General features: G+C 46.1%; 1 protein-coding gene across 6 annotated transcripts in view; it reads left to right on the top strand.

Moving 5' to 3' along the window:
• The window catches only part of PLEKHG4 (pleckstrin homology and RhoGEF domain containing G4), an 86,383-nt gene that overhangs the window by 11,008 nt on the left and 50,178 nt on the right, over positions 1-25,197 (top strand). For all 6 annotated transcript variants that reach the window (XR_002046421.3, XM_010403426.4, XM_010403429.4 and 3 more), the window contains exons 2-6: positions 3,099-3,296; positions 9,235-11,356; positions 16,535-16,750; positions 20,588-20,711; positions 21,813-21,906. Coding sequence is in view for 5 of the 6 variants with exons in the window: in XM_010403426.4 (XP_010401728.2) it covers positions 3,099-3,296; positions 9,235-11,356; positions 16,535-16,750; positions 20,588-20,711; positions 21,813-21,906 (2,754 nt within the window). In the remaining variant the exon portion in view is untranslated. The remainder of the gene's footprint in view (positions 1-3,098; positions 3,297-9,234; positions 11,357-16,534; positions 16,751-20,587; positions 20,712-21,812; positions 21,907-25,197) is intronic.

Here is a 25,197-nt window from a genome sequence, read left to right as displayed (position 1 = left end):
TTTATCAGCCTCAGGACCACAGGGCACTATCCCCTTCTCTGGTTTATATGAGTTCTCTGTGCCTGCAAACCCTGTCTCCTCGATGTGCATGGCAGCCGGCCCTGCCTGCAGATGTGTGAGGCTGCCCATCTGTGCTCTGGCATTCCACAGCAGGACCTTGGGGCCTCTTGCAGTCCTGGCTGAGGTGCTTTCCTCCAGCCCCTCTGCAATCTGAGAAATTAATTAGTGCGAATAAGCAACCCTGTTCCTAGGATTGTGAGCTGGGTTAACGAGTCCCTTATTGAAGGAGAATCTGTCGCTGTTGGAGGCTCCAAGCTCTGCCATATTCTACATTCTGCCATATTTCACCCTCCATCCAGACAGGAGCTATCCCTGTGTGACCATCCTGCATGGGAGCACAGAAAAGCAGTATCATCTCCACGTTCCTCTGCGGCACACAGAGGCTGCATCCATCCTTGTTCTGTAGCTTCCCAAGGATGCTGGTGCTACAATCCCATGTAGCACAGTGGGATGTGGGAATCTACTTCCTGTTTGGGGCTTTTCCTGCAGAATTAGCAGAGATTGGTGCAAACATCTCTTTCTACCAAAAGGTCGTGGTTGAAACCATCTCTCTATCCCTTAGAAACCTACACAGCTATAATGGCTTTGTGGTACAGTCTAGCCAGAGGGAGATAAAGCCTCTGTGCTCTGGTGTGCAGTTAGCACTGCCCTCTGCAATGGCTACAGGCCATGGTTATTCTGTATTTTACTAAAGAAAGGATAACGTACGACCTGGTTTATTTTAACCATATAAAGGATTTTTGATTTGGTGCCAATGTTAATAATTGTTTTGTGAAGGCTAAGGCAGCAGGAATGGTGTGAGAACCTTACAGCGATGCACTGACTCATGTGCAAATATTTTGACTTCTTTGTTTTATTTGCAACAGTAAATTTAACAGATTTATTTTTGGGAGGGATTGATATCTGAAAGAATTTTGCTCAAGCACGGCATGGGGACAGAAGATGGCACAAAACCAACTCCTGCTGGTTTTGACTGATATTTTGAACTTGCGGGCTGTGGAGGGTCAGACGGAGATTGTTGTCAAATGCTGCCAGCAGCAATGCTACAGTGACAGTGCCCAAGCAGGTGACTGGTGGGGCAGGAGAGCATCTGTGTGAAGGCCACTTTTGTCTGACTAGGTCACAGGCACTTGCTGGGGCAGGTTGGTGTCAACAGAGGTTATTATTCTTCTGAATGGAAAGTAAATTGTTTAAAACAGCCTTCTTCTCCTATTTTGAATTGGGGTTAAATGCTCATCCCTAGAATTCAGCACTTGGTAGTATGCACATAGGGCTACTGCTTTTGGAATTCTTGGGTTAAGAATATTGGATTAAGAATTCCAACTCAGGATAATCTATGATTCCATGAGTATGAAAAATAGCTCCTTAACCTCCGTTTATCTGGTTGCATTGGCCTTGAGGAGTATTGCAGGAAGCAGCTGGTCTCTCAGAAAAGGTGTGGACACTTTAGGGCCTGCTGCCATCTGGCCTTGCTTGTTGCTGACATCAGGAGAAGCAGCAGAAAAGGTAAGGAAGTAGTACTGTCCCACAGGCAGTGTGTGGTTTGCCTGTCACCAGAGTTCTGCCAGCTCGTTGCAGGCAGGGATTGTGGAGGCATCACCTGGGCATCCTCCCCTCTCCCGTGCAGTCCCACAGGCTGTCCTACAAGGCGGCTTTACATCAGAGCAGGGAGTTTATATTGTGCTTAAAACACCCAACCCTCTAAAGGAGGAACTTGGAGATTGTTAAACTGCGAGAGATGGGAAGGCTTGTGTGAGGAGCATCATTTCTGCTGGGCTGCAGGTCAGTTCAGGCATGCTCTGAGACTGTTGAACTTTCTCAGGCCAGTGGAGGCATCTGCAGTGATGTGCTGCCATGAAGTGGAAGCAGTGAAATGGTTTGTTTCCTCCTGATCCCCTTGTTCTACTGTTCCCGGGTTGTGCCATAAGCTGTTGTGGCATTGCTTTGTTTAACTTCCTCTCCCAATCTTGCCGTGGGACTGAAGTGTGTTTTCAGGCATGTCCATGCAGTTGTTCCTGTTCTACAGGAGGCTGTAGGGCTTCTGGGCCAGCAGCTGAAGTGCTTTTCTTGTTTCTAGTGAAAGGAGGTGGATTTAGATCAGATGAGGATCTGGCCAGACACTTAAGTAAACTTTCATTTGGTTTTGTAGCAAAACTTATTCCCACTGGCTGTAAGTTAGCCAAAGGGATCCCCTCCAAAATAGAAAAGAAAGGAGGGATCCTGATCCTCTCTCCAGATTATGTACAGCTTTATATTTTTTTTATTGTTACTTTTTTGGCAAGCTCTCTTGATTTACACCCATGCAATAACTCAGAATTTGGCCTCCAGCACTGGAATTGGTCCTGACACTCTGGGCAGGCTCTGGCTGGCAGGTTCTCCCAAATGAAGGTGGATGCAGGGATTGCTTCTGATCCCCCTGAACAGGCATCCTAGGTATCACTGGGTGTGCTCAGGGACCACAGGCAGCCCTGTTCACATGCAGTGTGTGAATCCTGGTGTGAGGCATCTCGCACTGCAGAAAATTCCTGGCACCTGGAGTGGAACCTTTCATGAGAGGAAAACAGCTTTGAATAATGAGGAGTTGCACTGGTGAATGGCTTTCCACAGGACCAAACAGCTCTGGCACCTTATCCTGTGCTGGAACTCCAGAGCGCAGGAGGCTGAGGAGCTTCAGCCCTTAGCCCACCAAGGAGGGTACCCAAAATACGGGGCTGGTGATGCGCCCACCCCATGACTGTCTCGCTCACGTGCTGCGGTGTGGTCTAACAGCCGCCCCACCCCGCGCAGGCAGGAGAAAGACTTGCTGCGTAAGCAAAAGCTGGGAATTCTCGCCGCTGTGCGCAGCACTCTGTGAGCACTCCACTCCCGTTTTGGGAGAGCTTTTTTGTGTTTACCTGGAATCGCTGGTGCCAAAAGAAGCTAGAAAGGACAGCACTTGGTTCCTTTGATCTTCGTTCCTCCTGCATTTGGAGATGGCTGCGCTCCTGGGTGTTGGGCAAATTGTGCCCTGGTACCACTAACACTTTCTCTCTCGGCAGGACTCGGAATCACTGGACGGCTGCATTCAGAGCACGTTATCAGCACTCTACCCTCCATTTGAGGCTACCGCAGCCACTGTTCTGTGCCAAGTTTTTGATGTGGTGGAGAAGACGTACCGTGGGGATGGACTGCACTACCTCATAGACTTCCTGATTCCAGCCAAGCACATCCTGCAGTGCATTCAGCAGGATGCCTGTGTGAGTACATCATGCTCTCTAAGGCCTGTGAAGTCTTTCTTGGAGAGTTTTCTTTTTGCTCTCGTATGCAAAATGGCTGGCAAAAAGCGCTTGAGTAGGTATGGCAGCCTAGGTGGGAGGGCAGGCAGACAATTAGGAAACAGTTGAGAAATTGTTGTTGAAGCTTAACCCTTCAGAGATCAGAGATCGGGTGTGGAGCAGTGCTCTCCCTTTCCATAATCAGGAGCACCAAGGGCTTAAGGGATTCACAGGAAAAGGTTTAGCAAAGTGTTTGCTAGATGTGGCTGACTCAGGTGGCCTCTGACCCCAGCTGTTCCCTGGCCCTGTGGATGAAGCTGTCAGGCTCCCGCCACTGGCAGGATGATGTGCGGGGCAAAATGCTGCCAGTCGGTATTTTTCCCAGAACTCCATCTCCCCTTTGATGGTTGCTGGAACGGTCACAAGGCTCAGTAGCCCCGAGGAGTCATGTTACATTTACTGCCAAAACGAGTCCAAGATTAACGTGCTTTACTGTTGGGAGTCTAAAATGTTAGAAACAATGAGTCAAACACCTCCATCACAAAACTTGGCTCGAAGTCTGCAAGATGAAAAAAACCCAACCAACCCAAACAACCTAAAATGTGGGTTCGTTCTAACCTTTTTGTCTCTGAATGCAGAGGGGGTGTGTGGCAAGGCTTTCAATTCCAGTCTTCATGGTAGAGGGCAAGGGATTCTAGGAGGAGGAAAAATACAGAACAGAGGCTGAAATAGTGACTCATTTGTTTCAAGGAAGTGAAATACTGGGGGGAGAGACTCATCACACAGGATGGATCCATGTGAGTTGGGCATCTTGAAAGTGTGTGTTTTGGTGCAGCGTTTGTCACCCCGTATTGTCACCAGCCTCCAGCTTGGTGCCAGCCGTCTGCTTTTGTGAGTCCAGGAAGATCCAAGGTGGTGCATAACCTTGGTATTCTCTCCCACTCTGAACACTGGAATAGAAGTTAATTCCATCAGTATCTGTAGCTGCAGCTTCCAACTCTATGATGCATCGGGTGTCTTTTCCCCTTAAACGGAAAGTCTTTTGTTTCTTTAGTACAAACTGGTAATTATTTCAAGACGTTTCACGGCTTTCCCCAAAACGCCTCCCTTCGCCAAAGAAGCCAAGGTAGCAATTTCCCCACTCCTCGAGATTCCGGCAGCTTCCGAGCAGCCAGCGGTGCCTTGGGCAGGTGAGGCGGTGGAGGGGAGGGAGGGGAAGCAGCAGGAAGCTGGGCCCACAGTGCTGCTGTCCCAAAGGGGAGGTGTTGGGGGCTGAGGAGCACACGGGGTCGGCCCTGCGCCCACCGCGGCCCGCGCTGCCCTCGGGGCACGGCGCGTGGGACACGGGTGCGGCGGCAGGGCGGGCCTTGGCCGGCCGGCAGCCAATGGGAGGACAGCGGGGGCTGCAGCAGCCAATAGGAGCGCGGGGCCGCCTTGACGGGCAGGGTGGCTTCGGTTGAGCTGTTGGAGGGCTGTTGGAGCACGAGGCGCTGAAGTGCTCGGCCCTGACGCGGGAGAGGTGTGAGGGCAGTGGGCTCTGGGCGTCCTGAGGAGGGAGAGAGGTGAGGGCAGTGGGCTCTGGGCGTCCTGAGGAGGCAGAGCTGAGGCTGGTGGGCACTGGGGGTCCTGAGGAAGGAGAGGTGAGGCCGGTGGGCGCTGGGTGTCCTGAGGAGGGAGAGATGAGAGCAGTGGGAGCTCAGGTTCCTGATGGGGGAGATTGGAGGGCAATGGGCACTGGAGGAGCTCAGGGTGCTGGTGGCCCACCCGGCTGATGTGGAGCATGGGCTCAGGTGACATGGAGGTGTGGGGGTGTCTGAGGCCTCCTGTGGGAGGGAGAAACCTGTACGGTGGGGTTGTCCTACTTGTGCAGCACGGTTTGGGGAGGTGATGCAGAGGCACGAGCTGTGCTTGGAGGCCTGCCTGGCACTCCCTGGCCTGCCCAGTAGTCACAAGATGTGGGGATGGTGGGGCAGCCGCCTTTAGGGAGGGCTGCACAGGGTTTAGCATTAGGTGTTGGGGGCTTTTGGTGAGGTGTGAAATGTCTGGGAGAGTTGTCAGCAAAATGCTTTTTTACTTGGTTGTGACCTTTTCTGGCCTTGACACATGATTTTTCACTTCCAGAGTGGCAGTACAGGGAGATCGAGGGAAGCCCTAGGTACCTTCTTTAGAGTTGGGCCCAGGCTATTCCATATTTTATTTAAATGTCTGCTTGTTTGATCTTTTAAATTTATTACTTATTATTGATGAAATTTATTTAATTTGCTTTGGACTCTTCCCCACACCTCCACTGTATGCCCCTTCTTTACAGTCTGAAATCACAGAGGAATATTTCTTACTAATTGCTTTTTGGAAGTCTTGCCTGCCTTTTAGAGAGTCTAAACAAAAGCAATGCTTCCTCCTTAGTTCGTAGTTCAGCTGCTCTGTGTGAGCAGTTCCTAAACACACTGGAGGGAAAAGAATTAACTCCTGTCTGAATGACTACTGTAGAGAGTCTTGAGAGGACTGGATTTTTTGTCAGCCCCTGCAGTGACAAAAGTGTAAATGGCTTCATGAAGTATTAGACAAGTTCATGGGCTTCAGCTGGGTGTGTTAAAATCATCAGTCTGTGTGTGATTCCTCAGGGACTGGAAGGGGTGTTCCAAGGGGGTCTGTCTCTGCTTAGCACAAAGTTAAAAAACAGGTTTTGCCCTGGCCTTGAGGTGACATCCTGACCTGAATGGTCTGTTCCAGCTTAACCATCCCTGTAGCTCTGGAAGATTTCACCTTTGTGCCATTTTTGTCATTGGTGCTGAGCTCTTTCCTCAGAGGCAGCTTTATTCCTGGCTGCCTCCACTGGGTGTAGAGGGTGTTCCTGACACTCCTATGATGAGCCTGGTTTGGCTCGGTAGTGTTTGGACAAGAGAAAAGCAAATCCTTGAGCCTTAAAGTGAAATTTTAAAAGGACTGTAATAAGCCGCTTACCATAAACTTCCCTTTGAAGGTGCATTTTGGAGCAGGAGCAGCATGAGGATGCTCCACTTCTAAAGTTCTAAAGCTCTGTAATGTTTAGGCTATTGTGGGACTTGCATTCCTGCTTGGATGTTACTCTGCCTCTTGATGCAGTTTAGACTGTGGCTTTGTAGGGTTTTTCAGGAACTTCAATGCATTCTGCATTTTGGTTTTGGTGATGTTAGTGCTGAGTTTTCTCCTTATGAGTCAGTAGGCAGACAAGTAAGCATCTAAGCAGTGGGGCTGTGTTTTTGAATTTCTTAATGTATGAATGGCCCTCCAGTGGGTTACTCTGCATCCAAATTTTAACCGTATCTCTATGTCAAGTATGTACTGATGGAATTCAGCTTTATGTTTATGCTGCTGCTGATTGCGTCTTTCACTTTTCAGTCCTATAAACTATTATAGTTTGGGAACTGATCTTCTTTATCTGCGTCTTCTTCCCCTGAAAGACCCTTGGTACAGACCCTTGGTCTTAATACACCTACTAGGAGATACTCCACTGGACGAAGAGGGGTTGGTGTGGTGTAGGGTGCCATGGTATTGTCTCTTCAGGAAACCTGCAAATGGCTCTAGTTTAAAACTTAGGTACAAAATACTTGGCTTGGGCACTTTGTAGGAGCCACAAGCTTTACTGACTGAGGTGCTATGTGAGTCTTGAGCTTGATATAGAAGTCCATGAAGTACATTTAGCCTAAGGCCTGCTGGAGCCAGAGCAGCTTGTGCAAACTGCTGCAAAAGGTGGACTCTTGGTTTGCCGAGTTTAACTGTGCTGTGGATGAAAGGAACTTACTGATAGAGGCATCTGTGTCTTGCAGATCAGAAAGCCTGAGAACATCAGACTGGAAAGCTTAGCTGTGCCTTTGAGGGAAGTACAAGCAACTGTGTGTTAGGTTATAGGGCTTTTGGGTTCTAACTTAATAGAAAGAGGAAAGAAGGGGAGGTGCGTCTGCTCTGAGTCGAGGTTAGAGTAGAAAGGCAATATTAATATGATCCTTCAAGTAAACAAAAACTAAAATAAGGTTCAGTTTCGTAGTGATACAGCATGAAGGTACATCAGTAGGACAGTAGCAGTAAGTGAACAGAAGTAAAACTGCTGTAACTGAACTTGGCTATTTTGAAGAAATAGGACTGGCAGATCTCCATCCTGGAATATGGAAGAAGTTACCATATAATGCTGAATGTCTGGTAACAGGGATTTTATTGAATCTGTTAAGTCAGGGCTAGTAACAAAATACAGAGAACAAGCTGAGCCTACAACACAGTGCACTGAGCAAGGACTGAATTAACTGACCCATGAAAAACTGAATAACGTTTTCATGTGATTTGCTCCATGGCAGGTAGTGTCACACCAGCCTGTTTAATAAGCCAGCTCTCTCTAGAGAGATAAGTTTCATTGTTTAATCTCTGCCATAAAGGATTTATTATGGAGTCATATGGAAGATTAATTACTGTGTCAAAGGGATTGAGGTTTATGCAAGAATTGCAAGATGGCTGTAAACTGGTGAAAAGGAGGGTGTTTGTACTGCAGGGAAAACAGAGTTGGAGGCAGGAGTCATGAAACACACAGTGCTTCTCATCCAGGACCTTGGCATAAAAAGTAAGAGTATGTATGGCATGTTTGTGGTGAAACCAGCCTAGGACAAACAAACAATAACCTGGAAGAGGAGGGTGATAAATGCATTGCACAAGATGAGCTCTAAAGCTTTGTAGTTAAATTTTTGTAACAGTAGACTCAGAGGGCAAGCATGTGCCTCCACAAAGTGTCAGGCAGAATTTCTGTTGTGAACTGGAGTTCATCAGTTTGAAAAGAAAAACCAGTAGGTGGCTGGGTTACTGTAGGGGTGTGACTGGAAGATGTGTGGGATCTTAGCTTTAAGGGATGCTTCTAGCACAAGTGCTGGTGCCATTATAGATAGTGTTTTGCAATGCTTTGCACAATGAACAAATGGAACAAAGAAACGTGGTTTTGAGAAAAAGAAAAGGGCATTACAAAGGAGATACTTCAGGCACACCAATGAGATGATGAAGGTACACATGCTAAGGGTGATGTGACATGGGTTAATAAGTCTAGGCAATGGGAACACATCCAGAAAATAAGCTACAGGGTTGAGGAGGAAGAATTACTGATTATGAAGGGTGATTTGGTTTCCAAACCTGTGAGCAACTTTGTTTCAGGTGCAAGGAGAGTTATAAATCTGGCTGGGCTGCAGGTAAGGATTGATGAATATAAGAAAGAAATTGCTTTATGCCGGTACCTGTTGTTTCAAGGTGTGTGAGGATCCAGGAAGTTCCTTTCAGTTATCTGGTTTCTCTGCTATATGGCAAAATACTTGAATTAGTTGAATCTGAAATGTCGTACAGAAAAAGATGAAATTAATTGTGGAATTGATGGCTTATATCATGCCTTAATTTAAATCTTACCCAAACAGAATCAAGTTCAAAGCACTGAAGTTATTTTTTGAAGTTGTGATAAAGCTGTAAATAATTGAGTCAACTCAGTTCAGCAATGAAACTTCAGTTCTTTTACCTGGGTGGGATTTGTCTGAGGCATGGCCTGAGTGCTGCTATGTTTTGGGAATGAGGAAATCGCTGGTATGTTAAGTGTGGTTCCTTGCAGCTTGCTGATGGGACTTGCTGCCTTCTTTCTCTGTGGCTCTGCTGTGCTTTCTTCATTTGCTGCTTCCTATCTCCTGTTTTATCTTTGCAGTATTTTCTTCCCTTCACTGGGAGGTTGCAGCCTCCCAGTGTAACTTTTCCCCACCTGTTCTGCATAGGTGGTTTGTGTTGGTAGCTTTTCTTGTTTCTGCTTTTTAAAGAGAAGACCTCAGTGTGAAAAACTCTGTTCATCAGTTTTCTTGATCTCTCTTACTGAAAAGCTTGAGCTAAGGTCCTTTCCTGGTGCTGAAAACACTTTCTCTTGTCTCCATAGGCTCCGTACTGCGGATTGCTGTTTCGCCATGCAGGCTGGCCCCTGTGTATTCAAGAGAAGATTGTAATCCAGCTAGCTTCCATTGACTGGCGAATCTTGAAGCCTGGTGACTTCTACCTGCAGGTGGTCCCCTCTCTGAAGAAGCCTCCACGAATTGTATTGAAATGTTTGGCAAAAGACAAGCATAATGTAGAAGAAGTGGTGATTCCAGAAGTTTCATATACCTCTATTTTTACTCTGGAATGGTTGAGTACATTCAATGGAGAGCGGATGGGTATAGCACTGGAAAATTGTTTACTAACCACTGATGACAAAATATTTCGTGTCCCCTGGGATAAAGTGGTTAATCCTGAATTTATAAATAAACCAAAAATAATTGAAAACAGTATCATCTCTCCAGAAATAACAGAGGAACGTTCGATTTTGTGCCTCCCCACGGACCTTACTGAGTGTGGTTCACCAGACCTGAGGTCTCATCTACAGGAACTAAGTCCAAATCAAGACAACCCTGTCATTAGCAGCACAGCTCCAAAATTAAGTGAATCTCTGGTCAATGGTGTCTGTACAAGTCCTGTGACTCAAGAGAGCTTGAGAAGTGACCTTGAAGGGGAGTACGTTGAGCTGGCAGAAGTTTCACTGCCCAGATTTGGGCCACAAACAGGATCTTTAACCCAGTCACTGGCGTTAAGTTATCTAACTCAGCCCAGAGCACGAGTGAATGAGTCTAAAGGCAAGCACAGGTTTATTGTCATACAGGATAGCACCTACTCCAAGAACTTAATTCAGTCAGCACTTATGCAGAAGGAGCACTGTCAAATGGACGCTCTGAGCACTTCTACAGAAGTTCTCAAAAATGTCGTTCCATTGGAAGGCAACAAAATGATGGCACATGGAGAACTGTCTCCAGAAGGTCAGCTGAACCCGGTTGATCCTGGAAGCATGGGTGATAACTTTCCTGTGGCTGAGTCTGCTGCTTGCTGCACAGGAGATTCATCTGCAGTGCAGGAGACTCGCAGTGAACACTCACTGGGTTGGCGATACGCACTGTGCAGCTACAGCGATGTGTGTGCTGGAGATGGTATCAGCTGCAAAGCACAAGTGCCTGGTGCCCCTGGAAACATGGAGGGACAAAATGATGGACCTAGTGAAGATGCTGGTGTTGAAACATTGGAGCACAGCCCAGAAGTGATTCTAGATGCTACTGCTGCTAAAGAGGAGGTGATGCGAGGAGTACACACAGAACCACTGATGGAGGGTCAGAAGGAGGTGACACTGATGGATGCTTCTCCTGTGTCTGTCCTAGGGCCTTTGGGACCATGTTGCACACTGAAGGAAGATTCTGATATCTCTTGCCAGGGTGTCAGTGGAAGTGTTGAGCCAGCGCAGGTCACTGCATTGCCTGAGAATTCAGATTTAGGTGTGGAGAGAGGCTCTCCTTCAGGGAACGTGGCAGATGTAAGTGCTTGCTGCAGTGATAACGAAGCAAATATCAGTTCTCCATTAAATCCTCCAGAACAGAACCAAGGAGATGTACATGAATTTGAGGTGGGAACAAGGGACAGCCAAGAAGAAATGAAAGAGTCTGAAGAAATGTTGACTATAAATGATAATCAGACTAGTCATAGTCACTGTTCTGTGAAAGCTCCAGTGGATGGAGCCTTGTCAGATGGTGAAGAGCAAGAGCATAAAAAGGCTGAAGAAGCCATACTGCTCCGAACTGCCCTGTCAGCAGAGGGGGATCAGGTGGCAGAACAAGTAAATAACAGTGACTTGTTGGGTCCCAATGCACAAGAAGATGACTCAAGTCAGTTCAAAACACAGAGGTCTGGAGGGAGGTTTGAGGAACCACAAAGACTGGTGGAAAACCATGGCTCTGAAAGTGAAGAGAACTCTGTGCTGAATCCAGAGTGTGTTGCAGTACAGGACTTGCAGGGACAGGATGAGAACCAGGAAAGTTTTTCTTATGAGGAAAGGTGGAAGATTACAGCCTCAAAAACACTGGAATCCATTGAAGAGGAATTGGAGGTTGGACCACTGTCCTCAGGACCTGCTGAGGGGCATAAAGAGCCTACCACTCTGCACTCCCATCCGGAGGCAGATTCTGGGGCATCATCTCCTCAAGGTACGGCCATTGGATGTTTGTGTGGTTGTGTTTGGTAACATGAACTGAAAGCAAAATCCTCAAGGAGTACTGCTTGAATACTACTTATCAGGCAGGATTTGATAAGTAAATCTGGGGGGCTTTGGGGTAATAGCACAAAATACTGGGAAGTGATTAAATTGTCATTTTTTGTGGCATGAAATGAGCTTTCTCTTCAGAGGTGGGTTTATTGTGGTATTTTGTTTAAAATTTCTTTGCAAATTTACATTGATACAGAGCAAAGTTCCATTGTAAGAAGCTTTTAATTTCAGTTAATCTGATTGCTGGTGACCTCCACCTGCTACATTCATGGTGTGCAGAATGTGTGCAGAGAGACTTGTCTAACTGTACAAGTCTTTCATAGTTGAAAACTGGCTTTAGGAAGATGATTGTGGCAAGAGGAAGCAGCAATGGATGCCACGGTAAAATACTAGCTATGTAATGGGACCTGAAGATCAACAAATATATGTGCTGGTAACTGATTTCAGGCAGCAAACAGCAGAGTTGAGGGATTCCACCCCTCTTCCCTGCCTTCCCCTCCGGCACGCTTTCTTCAGCTTGATTATGTTTCAAGTAGGAGCTGTTTAACTTGAGTGGGAGAGCAGATAAATTAGGCATCTAACTTCAACTCAGATGGAATGTTCAAGCAGGTATTACCCAGATTTCTTGATGCTTGGGTTCCTGAGCTGGAGCTATGCTACTTCAGAAGGAATTGGGAGGGCAGTCCAGCTGTCTGCCTTTTGCACCAGACTGTAGGCAGGCGGTGTGTAACCGCGCGGGCCCGGTGTGGGCTTTCCCCAGCTCTGCTGAGTCTGGAAAGCTGCAGCTCGATATGCAGATCACACGGAGGAGCGGGTGTGTGGCGGGGGCGGGTGGAACATGCCATTCCAGTTCAACAGCTCTCATTCCCTGAGACCCCTGGCTAGGAAAATTACCCAGCTTGAAATATTGGAGTGAGGACTCTTGAAAGGGTTGGCGTACAGACCCGTGTTGCTAGAGCATGTTTCACCCTCTGGGGCAACAGATCCAGAGCTGGTTGTCTTGGGACGTGCTGCCACTGTAATGCTTGCCCCGGTCCCAAATTATGTGGCCAAGAGCTGCAGCATGACTCCATTTGGCTGCACACACAGCTGCTTCTCAAGTGTCCAAATGTCACATTTTACCTGATGTCTTAGCGACCTCCTAATGGAGCTAAATTAGTGTCCACTGATTAAAATAAAATTTCATTAATATTTGTATCAAACTCATTTAATTCCATAGTCAGGCAAACCCAGGGTAGCCAGGCATTTCTAATACTTTTGAAGTGACAAGCATTTCTCTTCTGTGAAATGGGAAGGTCAGCTCAAAAGTTTCTATTTCTGCAGTGCACATCTCTATGAGCATCTATCACCATGAACAGAAAAAAGAGGATCACCTTCTGCCTGTCTGTGGGCCTTGGGGGATATATGCCGGGAAGTAACTGCGCTGTGGGTATCCATTCCCCTGGCCAAGCTGAACCTGGCTTCATTTCATGCTTGCTCAGGACTGGGCCTTGAAACACCTAGTCCGTGTTGAGTGCTGGGTGGACACTTTGCTCATGAGTCCAGTGGCTGCTTGTTCAGTGTTCTCATCTCTTCTGTCTAAAATTAGCCAGGTCCAGCTCGTTACGAGATAATAAGTGTGATATTCTCACTGCTCCAAAGAATAAATCTTGGCCACTGCTGGAGATTTCAGCAGTGATGGACCCCTCTTGGGTACGTGTGGAGTTTGTTTTTAATGAAGGACAATACAAATGATTCTGGGGATTTGACTGAAATAAGTGACATTCGTGCCTCAAGTCTGCTGATGTTAAACTTGGGCATTGCCGTTTAAGAAAAAAGCAAGCCTTGTTATCTGTTTGTAAAGCAAAAGAAACAACCTAAATCGCCAGGAAAACTACCCAAACTAACCAAATAAACTCTTGAAGGCAAAGGGCAGCTGAAGTATCTTAATACTGGCAATATTTCTTAAACACTATAGCTGGTACTATAAAAAGCTTAATCCATTCAATTACATTTGATTGCTTTGAGATCCAAACAAGCCATCCCCTTATCTAGCCCCATTAAACCCTCAGAGATATAATTTAGAGATAAAATTACAAAGCAAAGCAAATGTCCTACAAATGGACTCTACCAGCAAGAGGCAGTTCTGTAGGTTAAATTCTCTCTGTCTTGTTGAGGTCATTTTGCTACTATGATTGGAAACTGTGGGTATCTTGCCCACTTTTAAACTATAAATGACGGCAAAGCTTAAGCTGTACTGGGTCAATTCAGATGTGAAGTTCGCACCTCAGCAGCAGTGGGCAGAGGCACAATTTGCTCTGTGTGAGGTGGAGGAGCTTGCTTGTTCCAGCAGATATTGTAGATTATGTCAAAATACATGTTCAGAACTGGGGCACCTGAGTTTGCTGTGTCTGCAGGTTTTTCCTTGTCTCTTAACTCTCTTCCTTTACTTCCAATATCAGTGAGCTTATTTTCTGCACAAATATAGTCTAACTTAGAAAGACTCAGATATAAATAGAAATAAAGTCTGAAGTCAAATGTGAACTGTTTTGAGTTGGTGGCTTAAAATTTACACTGGTTCCATTCACAGATAATATGACTGCTGTTTTTTCCTAATGACTAGCATCTAAATGAAAGTGAATTTTGAAACTTTGGAGCTCTGGAAAGAATTCCTCTATTTTGTGGGTGGAAAATATCTTAATATTCAAGAAATAGGCTGAAAAGCCACACTGGGGCATATTCAGCAGCACCTGTTAGGGTGTTCCATTCCTGCTCCCAGTTACTACCTGATGTTAGCATAGGTGATACTGGTGCTGGGGCAGTTTGCAAGGAAAATGCTAATGTCTCTTTGAAATGCACACAAGCAAATCCTCCTTTACCACTTCCTTAACCTCGGGGAAAGGTGGAACCTGCAAACACGGCAAATTCAGATGTCCCTGTTCTCAATTTGCTTTTAGATGTAATCCTCCGCATTCTACAATTTCCGCTTTAGTGAGTTCCTCCGCCCCAGATTGCAAATAACTAACAGTGTGCTTGGGAGAGGCGGCATCTGCAGATCTGAGCTGGGCCTCAGAAACTCAGGGAACAGTTTTGTTTGGGCAAGATGTGCATAGTCTGGAGGCTGCACAGCTCCAGTGAGGTTTCCTCAGGGCTGAAGAGCCCCGGTATCAGAACTGTGTGTGGTGGGCCGAGCAAAATGCTTCTCTCCTACCTTTTGGGAGCTGCTACCTCATTCCTAAGAGATATATCCAAGGCAGGAGTGTCATGTACATTTATGTATTTCTCTTGCCCTGGTGTGTAACGTATGTGGAACACACCTATCTATGTTCCCTTTTTTATCCTCTTTAAATTTCACCTTTTGGTCCTCTTTGCAGGCTTTTGTCATTTAATGCAGATCCCTTTACTACAAGTTGTGTAGTTCTGCTTATTGCCAGGCCTTACAGCTCATTGATAAGGTGATTCCGTGTTCTGCTAAAAGATCTACTAGCTTTTAACGTGAAATCTTTGGGCACAACTTCCATGACTCTGTGATACCCTTTCTGCAGGAGATCAGTGCCCCTCTAAAACGCTGCTTCAGGAGGATGTAGCAGTGTTGTCCGAAGTGGATGACCTCTTGCACCACTGGGAAGTGGAGGCTGAGGTAGCCCTAGGAACAGAGTGGGGCTCTAGTGTGGCCCAGCACTGGGCACAGCCCTGAAGCTGTCACAGCAGCTTATGTGGCCGTATGCAGCAGATGCCAAGCTGGGTCCCAGGGATGTTCCTCAACCAGGGGTGTTACCAAAGAGGAATGAGCAGCTATTCTGTCATGACCTCGATATTGCAGAGTCCTGGAGCTCCTCCTAGTTTCCCCCCACTGTTGGGTAATTTGGTGCAGTGAGCCATGCTGCTCAGGGCACTTCTCTCACCCATTGTAGCAATTTTGAAAGTAGTTCGGGCTAGGCCTCAACCTGTAAATCTCCTTCACTGCTAAAACTTGTATTGAAAGCCACTTCAAGGACTGCTTTGTTCCTGGTCCTGCTCTTTAATGAAGTATTGGAATCTGTTAGTAAATAAACTGAGTCAAGTGTCAACATTGTTGATGCAGCAGGAAGGTAGGATGGTTGAAGTAAATTTTAAGTAGCAATTAAAATGTCTGACTTCATAGCAAGCAAATAAATATTCCACTCTTATTCTCCTGAAGAAAGGTTGATATTTTTGTTGGTAGATACTGAAGTGTCAGGATTTGCAGTGAAGTATAGCCTTTTATTTAGTACAGCTTTCAGCAAACACCGGGATAGCCTAGTTCTGTACTTAGGGTGCTAAAGATGTGTGATTGAAGATGTGCTGTTAGCTTCTTATGATGTTGGGAAATGGGGAATAATACTTCTTACACAGTGGGTAGATAACTTTTTTTTTTTCTTTCCAGATAATCTTACATGAAAATTGAATCTTGATAGAACTAGTCTTAGTTTCCACGTAATAGCCAAGATATTTAATTTTAGAATTAACTGATTCTGATAACTTGTACTTTAGAGCTGAAGTGTCAGACAAAGGAAGCATTTTGTGCAGTTTTTGAGCAGGAGCTGGTTGGTGTAATCATCCTGTCCTTCAGTGCTTTGAAATGGGTTTCTGACTTTCACATTGTGTTAATGAAAAAAGTCTGGACTAGGAGAACAAGGTCTCTTTGGCTAATTTCCAGCTGATTTGTCAGCCTCCAGTTGACTTCATGTTTTCAGGAACTAATCTGAAAGTGGTGTTGGGGGAGTAATTCTGCTCCGATGGAGTAGCCCTCCCTGTTAGAAGCTGGTTTATCACTTCAGCATGCTCAGATTGTTGGAGCTCAGCCAGGGACTTGCACTGTGCCAGACTTCCAGGCTGTGAGCAGACATGTACTGCTTGAAGTGTTACCTTTAAAAAGGACTTTGACTACAGTAATCCTGATCTGAATCGAGCTTTTGTACTTTGCAAACTTCACAATAAATTGGTTTCTTTTTTTAGAATTACAGTAGTATTAATGTTATAACCAGTTTTGGGGTGTGCATGCTGCTGGCATGAGGGCTGGAGGAGCTGCAGAGTGCTGGGTCCCTCCCCAGTCTGGTGCTTACCTGGGACCTTTTGGGTGGAACTTTGCTTGAGCTTCTGTTTGTTGCTTGTCTTACAGAGATGGTGTTAGAAGAGACAGAGATGAGAAAAGAGGCAACTGGCACAGGTGTGTTGAAACCAGTGAGTAAAATCAGTGCCCTGGAGGAAACTTCACCACTTGTTACTCCCCCAACATCCCCAACTTCTGGAACTGCCTGGGGTGGTCAGTTTGCACCTACCATAGTCAAGGATGTGAACCCAGAACTGCTCAGGAGTGGAGTTGCCTACCTGCCTGGTGAGTAGCTGAGCCAGAAAGTGTCTTGGAAATGTGGTTTGTAGGAGGGCAAGGGAGATGAGCCTCCTTTTGCAGCACTGGAGACTGGTTCCAATTCTATTTCTTTCACCCCAAACCTCTTCAGAAGTTACACTTCTTGAATCCTCTGGAGTTTCCGAATGGGCAGGACAGGAAGTAGAACTTCCCTGCCATTAGAGTAATGTTAATTTGCTCTCAGGAGTCTCAAAATGTTAACCAAGCGTGTATGAGTCAGAAATGCCAAATCTGTGGGCTCATACCAGGAGTTCAAAAAGAAAAGAGTGAGGGTGCAGCTAATGATGGGCTGGTGGGCCTGACATCAGACCTGGTCAGAGGAATAGAAACTTGATTCACTTGGTAGATAATTAAAGGATAGGAATGTAGAAGATGCTCTTTGACAGGACTCTTGAAAACCAGTTTTATTCTTGGTAATTAGAAGTTTGGTTGATTAAATGTAGCTACCTAGATATAATAGATTTTTAGAAAACATTTGATTTCATGACACAGAGAGTTGAAAGGAATATCCCAGTGAAGCAGATGAGCAATGTGTCGGATGAACGATATTGTAGCCAAACAGCAGATGACAAAACTAACTATCAAGGGAGGACTTCCCAGAATTATTCTGCCAAAATCAGGTTGTAGGTCAAATGTTATTCAGTGTTTGCATCTGATAGAGCAATGAGTATCAAATAGCTGCAGATAAAATTTCTGCATGGGGCAAATACTGGCAGAGGAGTGAACAAAGCTGAAGCTGTTGGACCGAGCAGCCAGCATTGCTTTGGTGTACAGGGCCCGCACAAGACGTCTTTGTGTTTAACCAAACATGAAGTAAAGCAGAGGAAGTAAGATCTACCTGTCTAGTGAGAAACAGCATTTGGCAGCTCTGTGTAAGGAGCCCCTGTGGGCTTGTCCTTCCCAAGCCAGCGAGAAGGTTTTTTGGTGTGGGGCAGGAGGAGCTGCATTTGATCAGCTCAGGAACCACGTATGAGTTGAAAATTGGGCAGAGGGCCCAAGCTCAGAGAAGAGGTCAGGCAGACCTGTGCAGTGTGGCAGAGTTGGGAAGAAGAGCAGAAAGGCAGCACAGGCATCTCCCAGGTGGTGCTGGGTCTGCAAGACCCATTTTGACCTCACATGTGTAAAGGGGAGGAGACGACTATACAGATTAAGAGACTGATTTTTACCTCTGTTGGTGATGCCTCTCAAATAGTTTGGGCTGTGGTATAAAAGGAAATGGTAAATATTGGAGGTGGTGCAGAGAAGGGTGACAGCCCTTTCTTGTAACCAAACTGGGTGTCTAATGGCAAGAGACTGGAAGGTTGTTTATCTCACAGGATGATTGAGAAAGAGGTGCAATCACCTTTGTGCCAGGAAGGAAGAAGGGAGTTAAATCTTCCCAGTTTCTGGAAGAAGGTGAAATGGAAAACCAAGGGCATGGCAGAATTGTGGTACATTCATATGTGTAACTTTGCATTAGGAGATGAATTGTTACAATAAATTCCAAAGGAGGATTTTTAATCATCTGGTCTGCTGATCAGGTTGGACATTCTTATGCTGTATATAACAGCCCAAGAAATTACAGGATTAGAGAGGGTCTTTCAGAGAAGCTCACAGTCCATGCTGTTGCAAGAGCCTGACCATGTTACCTAACACTCCCTTTGTCACAGATTCTTATCATAATGTACCACTGTTAAATGAGGCAAAAGCATTTGAGTATGTGATGAAGGGATGTGCCCTTCTAATGCCCAGAAGAAGCAAGGATTTGGTTTGGTACTGCTTCCAAGGAAGTTTTTCTCTAGGGAAGGAATTGTGTTTCCTGTAAAAGCAGTATCAGATTTGATTGACCTCTCTGCCCCTTTGGGGTTTCAGTGGGCAATCCTCACACCTGAGGGAATGTACTGACCACTCAGTTAAATGCTTTATGTTAGTCAGTGGTAATGACACAGTAATTGCATTAGAAAGAATAACTTTTGTAATGAATGGTAAATAAAAGCTAATTAATGAACTGGTAGCTGATGGAGTTAGACAAAACTGCCAGGATAGTTTCAGTTCTGGGTTCTGCTCCTGAATGATCTAGGTTATGCCGCTGTTGAAGACCTAGCCCTGGTGGCTGTAGTTGCTTTTTTTGACCTGGTCAGGCAATTCCAAGATTACTATATGGAAGTTCAAGGTTTAATCAAATTCTGGTGATACCCAACCTGCCTGATGGACAGAAGATGTTGCTTCAGAGTTAAAAAGCTTTTACTGAGTGTGGTTATTGAGCCATTTTTCCAGTAATTGAGGGCTTTGCTATTTTATTTTGTGATGGTCCCCTTAGCTTATGAAACAAATTACATTAACAAGCTTTTTTAAATTTCTTTCCAGCTTTTTGATTATGCAGCATCCAGGCTACAGTATTTCAGGAGTAATAAAAGTCGTCCTGAATCACACTGATGATGAAAGATTTTTATTAGCAAGAGAAAGCCTGTGCATAGTTTTGGTCCCTGGGAGAAAGAAAGCCCTGCTTCAAAATGGTGTCCATCTGTGTCTGTGGCACTTACTCGAGTCATGTCCTAGTGACAGATTGAGATCACACCGGGGCAGCTTTCCATGCTTGGGGCTGTCCATCTGTGTCTGTTTTACCTGTCAGCTCACATGCTTGTCCCTGGGATGGGGGAGAGAGGTAGTCCAGGACAGTATCTCCTGTGGTAGCAAGAGTTCAGGAGAGGAAGAAACAGCTTTCTCTAGGCCTCTGGTTTTGTCTTGTGCTTGGGATTTCTGACACACACACCCCCCTCCATCCTTCCTTATACAGTTTGTATGACAGGATATGGCTCCTGTTCTTGTGAAATACTTTTCACACAAGAGCAGTGTTGTACCTCCTGTTCTCCAAATCACTCACCTTCCCAGTTGCTTGAGCAGGCTCACTGCAGGCACTGCCTGATTTGGAGTCTCAGAGGCAGTTCTGGCTTTCCAATGTGGTGTGTCCACCTGTTCTTTATCCTGCTTTTGCATCTGGAGAAGAGGCTGGACATAATTCCAGATGTGGCACTGTTAGGTCCTTTTCCTCCTGTGGTAAGCTGTGACTTTGGGCTTTTGGAAAACGGGTGGCAGAGAAGCATTGTCCTTCCTGGCTAACTGAAGCAGAGGGATTTCTCCTTCTTCAGTGTATCGCAACTCAACTGGGTTGCCCATACTGTGCTCTATCTATTCCCTGGGCACTGAGCAAGCTCTGCACGTAATGAAAGCCTGGCACTGACTCTGCCCTTGTCAGAGCTGTAGGCAGGCAGGAGTGTGCTCCTGGGCTGTCCTCTCTGCAGCCTCTGAGGAGGAGCTCTGGGCTCCTGCTCCAGGGCTTTGCTTCAAGGAGATGCCTGGTTCTGTTCTCGGCTCAGCCTGCAGCATGTGCCCAGTCTCGTTACATGGTGCATGTTCTGCAGACCTGTCTGTGTTCTCTCATCTGACAGCGATGTGAAGGTGAGATTCTGTATCTTGAGTTTATGAGATGCTTGCTTTTCTCAAGATTGCGTTATTAGACAACTTCAGCCATATTTATGAAGAATGTATGTTTGGGTAAAGGACAGCAGTCCAAATTTAACACTACCATGAGAGAAAGACAAACTGAGCTCATCTGCTTCACTCCGGGGCAGCATTTGGGTACTTTGGAAATGTGTTTATAGCCTCCTACCATCTGCGGCATATACAGAATCATACATATTGAGCTCTGTGGAGGATTTCCAGGAAGGTGGTGGGGTCTTAGTGGGAGAATATGAGGCATACACACCTGGAACCAGGCTCTGTTGAATTACTTGTGTCATTTCCACCCCTGCTCTCTTTTTACAGGTACGAGAGACAAATCAGGACGTGCAGTGGCCATAATAACGACAAGGAACAGAGCCTGGTTAAACCCCCACTGCAATACCACTGAGCTTGTACGCCTTCTTCTGTACTTGCATAGCATCCCAAGGTTTGTGATGCTCTTGGGCTGACAGGGCAGACAGCTGCTGCCCTGTCTACTCTGCATTTCAGGGAGGTGGGAATTGAGGCAGGAATGGAAAGAGGTTGACTTTCTTGGCCTAGGAACTTGGTCCAGACAGTCCTGAAATTACACAGGTGACAGTCTTCTGCTAGGGTGAACAAGCTTGTGTTGAGCAAGCACTTTACCTGTTCTGTATATGCCTTGCCCACATGGTGTGATAGAATTTGGTGTGTACTGAATGTTTTCATGTGTTGCCATGAATCTAAGCCATTCTTGCTATCCTTCATTAGTTCAGAAAATGGGATTTGGGAGCTATCATGGGGCAGTCATGCAGCAGCTCTGTGATAGTGTTGTGACATGGTATTTTAGGGCCAGGCCTCCATACTGAGAGGGAGGGAGGATCTGCAAGGGTTGAGAGTCTGTCTTGATGACTGGCTGAAAATTGGTTTTGGAGTCTGCAGGCTGGAGTTTGCTGCAGCTGCTCTTCCTCTCACTATGACAGGCTCTTCTTCCTCAGCTCATCACTTCTAGGTGATTAAATAAGAGGAGGTAAAGCTAACTCTCTGATACTGATTTTTTTTTTTTTGAAGCCTTTAAACTATTTATAAGGGGAGCAGGCTTAACTCATGAGAAAGTTTCTGCAATTTGTACTTTGCTTTATATGCTTCTCCCTTCAAATCTGATTCTGGGTGAGATAGGCATTGGGTCTGCTCCAGACTGGCTGCTCTTCTGAAGCAGTGAGGCTGAAACCAAGCTTGTCCCTGAATACAATTAGGAAGGACTGGTTTTCCTGTGTGGATTATCCAGTGGGCATCAGCACCTTTGCCATCAGTGACACATATTCTAGGAATAGGAAAAATGGGAAATTGGGTGGAAGTCACAGAATCATACGGCAAAGGTAAAAATTGAGCAATTGGTTGGTCGTTTCTGTGTATTTATCTTGTTTAGGAGAAGGTGGCCAGTTTGTTCCTGTTATTACAAAGCCATAATGTACTGGTTTTTTCACCGTGCCATGACTACAGGTTGTTTCCATAGTCTTGTTAATTTTCATTGGTGACAAAGGTGACCTTTTTATCTTTGTCCTTGCAGACCAGAATGTCAGGCTTTGGGTCTCACTGTTCTTGTGGACGCTCGCCGCTGTTTACCCGTTCCTGCTCTCTTCAAGGCATTCAGCACATTGCAGGTGAGCCTTGAGCTTGGGCAGAGGAGCACTGGCTGGCTTGCTGTCGTGGTTGGATGTTACATCTCCATCTGCTGCTTATGTATCCTTCTGCCACCTGGCTTTCAGTTGTCTTTGGGAGGTGGAGATACGCACCCAACCCTGCTTTAGGAGGATGACCTGGACTTGCCAGACTGCAGACAAAGCAAAAGACCTAAGCAAGTCTGAGTTAGGGGAGAACACCCCTCCCCACCCTTCCAAATTTGCTTTCATCTCAATGCTGAGAACAGCCCATACCCAAGTCTCAATGCTGTCATGAATTATTCTGCTTGGAGATGTTGTCCCCTGCACTGAGGGGCTGTGTGAAATGTGCAGGGATTTTTGCCTGCCAGAGAAGGGAGGAAGAGAGGCCTCTGCCTGCTGCCATGGGTAGGGAAGGACACTACTTAACCATGCCAGGTGGAAAAGCACGTGCAGCTGTTAATGTGGCTGTCGGTGAATGATTAGAATCGGACGTGCTGTAACTCTGTATTGCTTCAGGTCAAAGGCTTTCATATCAGTCACTTGGGAAGCCAGTGGGTTGTGTTGCCCCCCCCCTCCCAGATAGGAACTATCTGCTGCTGCTGCCAGGGAGATGCTGGGTTGTAGCGATGACTAATCTTGTTTAAGCAGGTGTTCCTTTTAAATCAGAGCTTAGGTCTCTTAGGATTCAAACTCTGCAAACTGGAACAGGGCAATGTTTTAATGAAGCTGATGTCTGTGGTTTATATGCTTCAGTGCCACATCTGAGAGTTGAGTCTGACTCAGAGGTCTGTTCTCCTGCTTCCTGGGCTGGGTGGAGCTGTGAGCTCTATCAGCATGCTTATTCTCTGTGGGGAAGGAGTAATCTGGTGCCCTGCTCAGTTCTGCAGAGGTAACAAGCAAATACATTCTCTTTCATGCTGTGCCCACGTGGCAGTGGGCTTGCTAAAGCTTTAGAGCATTTCACTGTCCATGTAAGTTGCATGGCAGTCTTAGTGGCCTGATTTGGAAATCAGCAACATGTTCTGGCTGTCTCAGTTCTCATACAAGCATGGTAATAATGCCATTTTAACCTTAAGTTTCCCCTCTAAACTGAGGGAGTGGGGAAGCTTTTTGCTGTGCTGTGATGGCTGTTTGGCTCTGAGCACCTCGTTACCAGGGTGGTGCTACAGTTATTTAACAGAGTTTAATGTGCTGCAAGACAGTTTGCTGGATCTGAGCGTGTGCTCCAGGTAACAGTGACTGACAGAGGCTGATTACTCTGCTTATGTTTCTTTGATCCTTACACTGACTCTTCTGAAGACACTGTATAGGGGACCTGTTTGGGTAGCTCATCACCTAGTTAGGGCACAAGACTGACTAATCCCTGGCTCCTCTGAGCATTTGGAGATCCTTAGCATTTACTCCATGATCCTATGGCAATGTTCTCTGCTCTGGAGCAAGGATAGAGTAATACAGAAAACTGAGTGTAACTGCAGTGAGGCAAGCTAAGTGTTTCAGAGTGCAGCAGGGTTTGCCTGGCCAGTGACTGCACTGAGGCACAGACTGTGTGTTATGCCTCTAAGGTTACAGAGCAGATCACCTCCTTGGGGTCCTTTCTGAAATCACTTACACATCTCAGTGTCTCTTATCTCTAGAGCTCATTTCTCTGCTGTCCTGCACTTTTCCTTATCCAGGATTTTATTTACATAATTTCTGTGAAGCCTACTATGATAATGTGCTGGAATCTGTTAAATGTTGAGGTCCCGTATTGCTTGTTCAATTCTGAATGGCTGTTTTCCTCTTAACCCAGCAGTGGGAAGCACTGCTTCACAGAGGGGAAGCACAGATGGGATGCCCTAATGCAGAGTCCCTTCCTGCTTGGATCTGTTAAGCCTAGAGAGACTCTTGGGGAGCAAAGGCTCCTGGATCAAGATCCATCAGCCTGAGGAAATCCTTTTTCCACTTTCTCCATCTTTCCAGAATGAATGCATGATTGGAATTAAATGGTAGTAGACAACTTTGGGTGCTTGCAGATTAGTTTTCCCTGCAGCACTAGGAGTCTGTCAGTTGCTCTGTCCAGAACAACCTGGTAAACTGGTGGGAGCTTGTCCTCTCTGCCTTCAGGGTAGGGGCAATTGCATTCTGCAAGAATTTTTTTTCCCCTTCTTTTTAGAATATTGCGTGGCTGGAAAATCTTTCTGTCCCAGACAGCAGCCGGAGCAGAGGGAGCGGGGCAGAATAAAAAGCTGCTGCAGAGCTAACTCAGGAAGAAGCAGGAGGAACTCTGGCAGCTCTGTGCAGAGGTGAAGGGAAGTGCACAGTGTGTGCATGTTGCAGGAATAGATCATGCTTGTTCCTGTGGGAAACTGCGTAATGATGCTTTGGAGCAAGGATTTTTGCAGGGGTAATGCTGTAATGCTTGGTTACAGGTTGTCACCAGTAAGCCGTGTGCTGGGGGGCCTCTTAAGAGGGACTTTGCTACTCAGTGCTAGGCTGATCCCTTGCTCAGTGAGCAGGCAGGGCATGGACAATGGAATGTGTGCACTGGCCTTCAGTGAGTAGGTATCTGTGGGATTTCCCTCTGCCTGAGTCTTAATAGAGTGAGATTCTTTCGAATTTTCCATATCAGTGCAAAGGCTTAATCCTGTAATAGGCTGTGTTTGTGTGTTGAATTGGAAAGAGTCAGTTTAGCATTTGAAAGCAGAGAAGTTCTGTGCAAACCTCTCTGTTCAAGAGGTGTACTTGCATTGTCACTTAGTGCAGAAGTACAGAGGACCTTGGTCTCATGCTAAAGACCAGAGAACTCCTGCTACTCCATTAGGGTGGTCACTTTGAGACTGACTGAGGTGTCAAACACAAACCTGCGCAAACATTCCTGGCAGCCTGTGCTTCAGGCTGTGCCAGTGTTGTTAAGTCTGGCCATGGGTTTCCATTTGGGGCAGGAAGCCAGAAAACTTGAACTTCAGTCTGAGAAACACTGAAGAAAGTATCTAATTCTCTTTAAAAAGAAGAATAATAAAAAGATTTATGTTTACCTTGATGCTTTCTGAACTCCTATTGATGCCCCTCTATTCTGTGCTGTCCACACTGTACCTATTTTGGGAGGTGAGGAGTTCACTTAGATGTGTGGAACTCTTGTTTCTTTGCTTCCATATAGTTGGTTTTGTTAGCAAAGGTGGTAAGAGATTGTGCATAAAGCTGCAAGAAACCTTCCTCAATTAGCATCCTGCTGTTTCCAGCTCTGCTTATCTCCTGAGATGCTCCTGGTAAACTGTTTAAGTCTTTGGATTGCTCCATCAGTGCTAGATGAGA

The sequence above is a fragment of the Corvus cornix genome, chromosome 11 (genome assembly GCF_000738735.6).
Source record: "Corvus cornix cornix isolate S_Up_H32 chromosome 11, ASM73873v5, whole genome shotgun sequence".
Taxonomy (NCBI): domain Eukaryota; kingdom Metazoa; phylum Chordata; class Aves; order Passeriformes; family Corvidae; genus Corvus; species Corvus cornix.
This window is presented reverse-complemented; position numbering and strand designations above follow the sequence as displayed.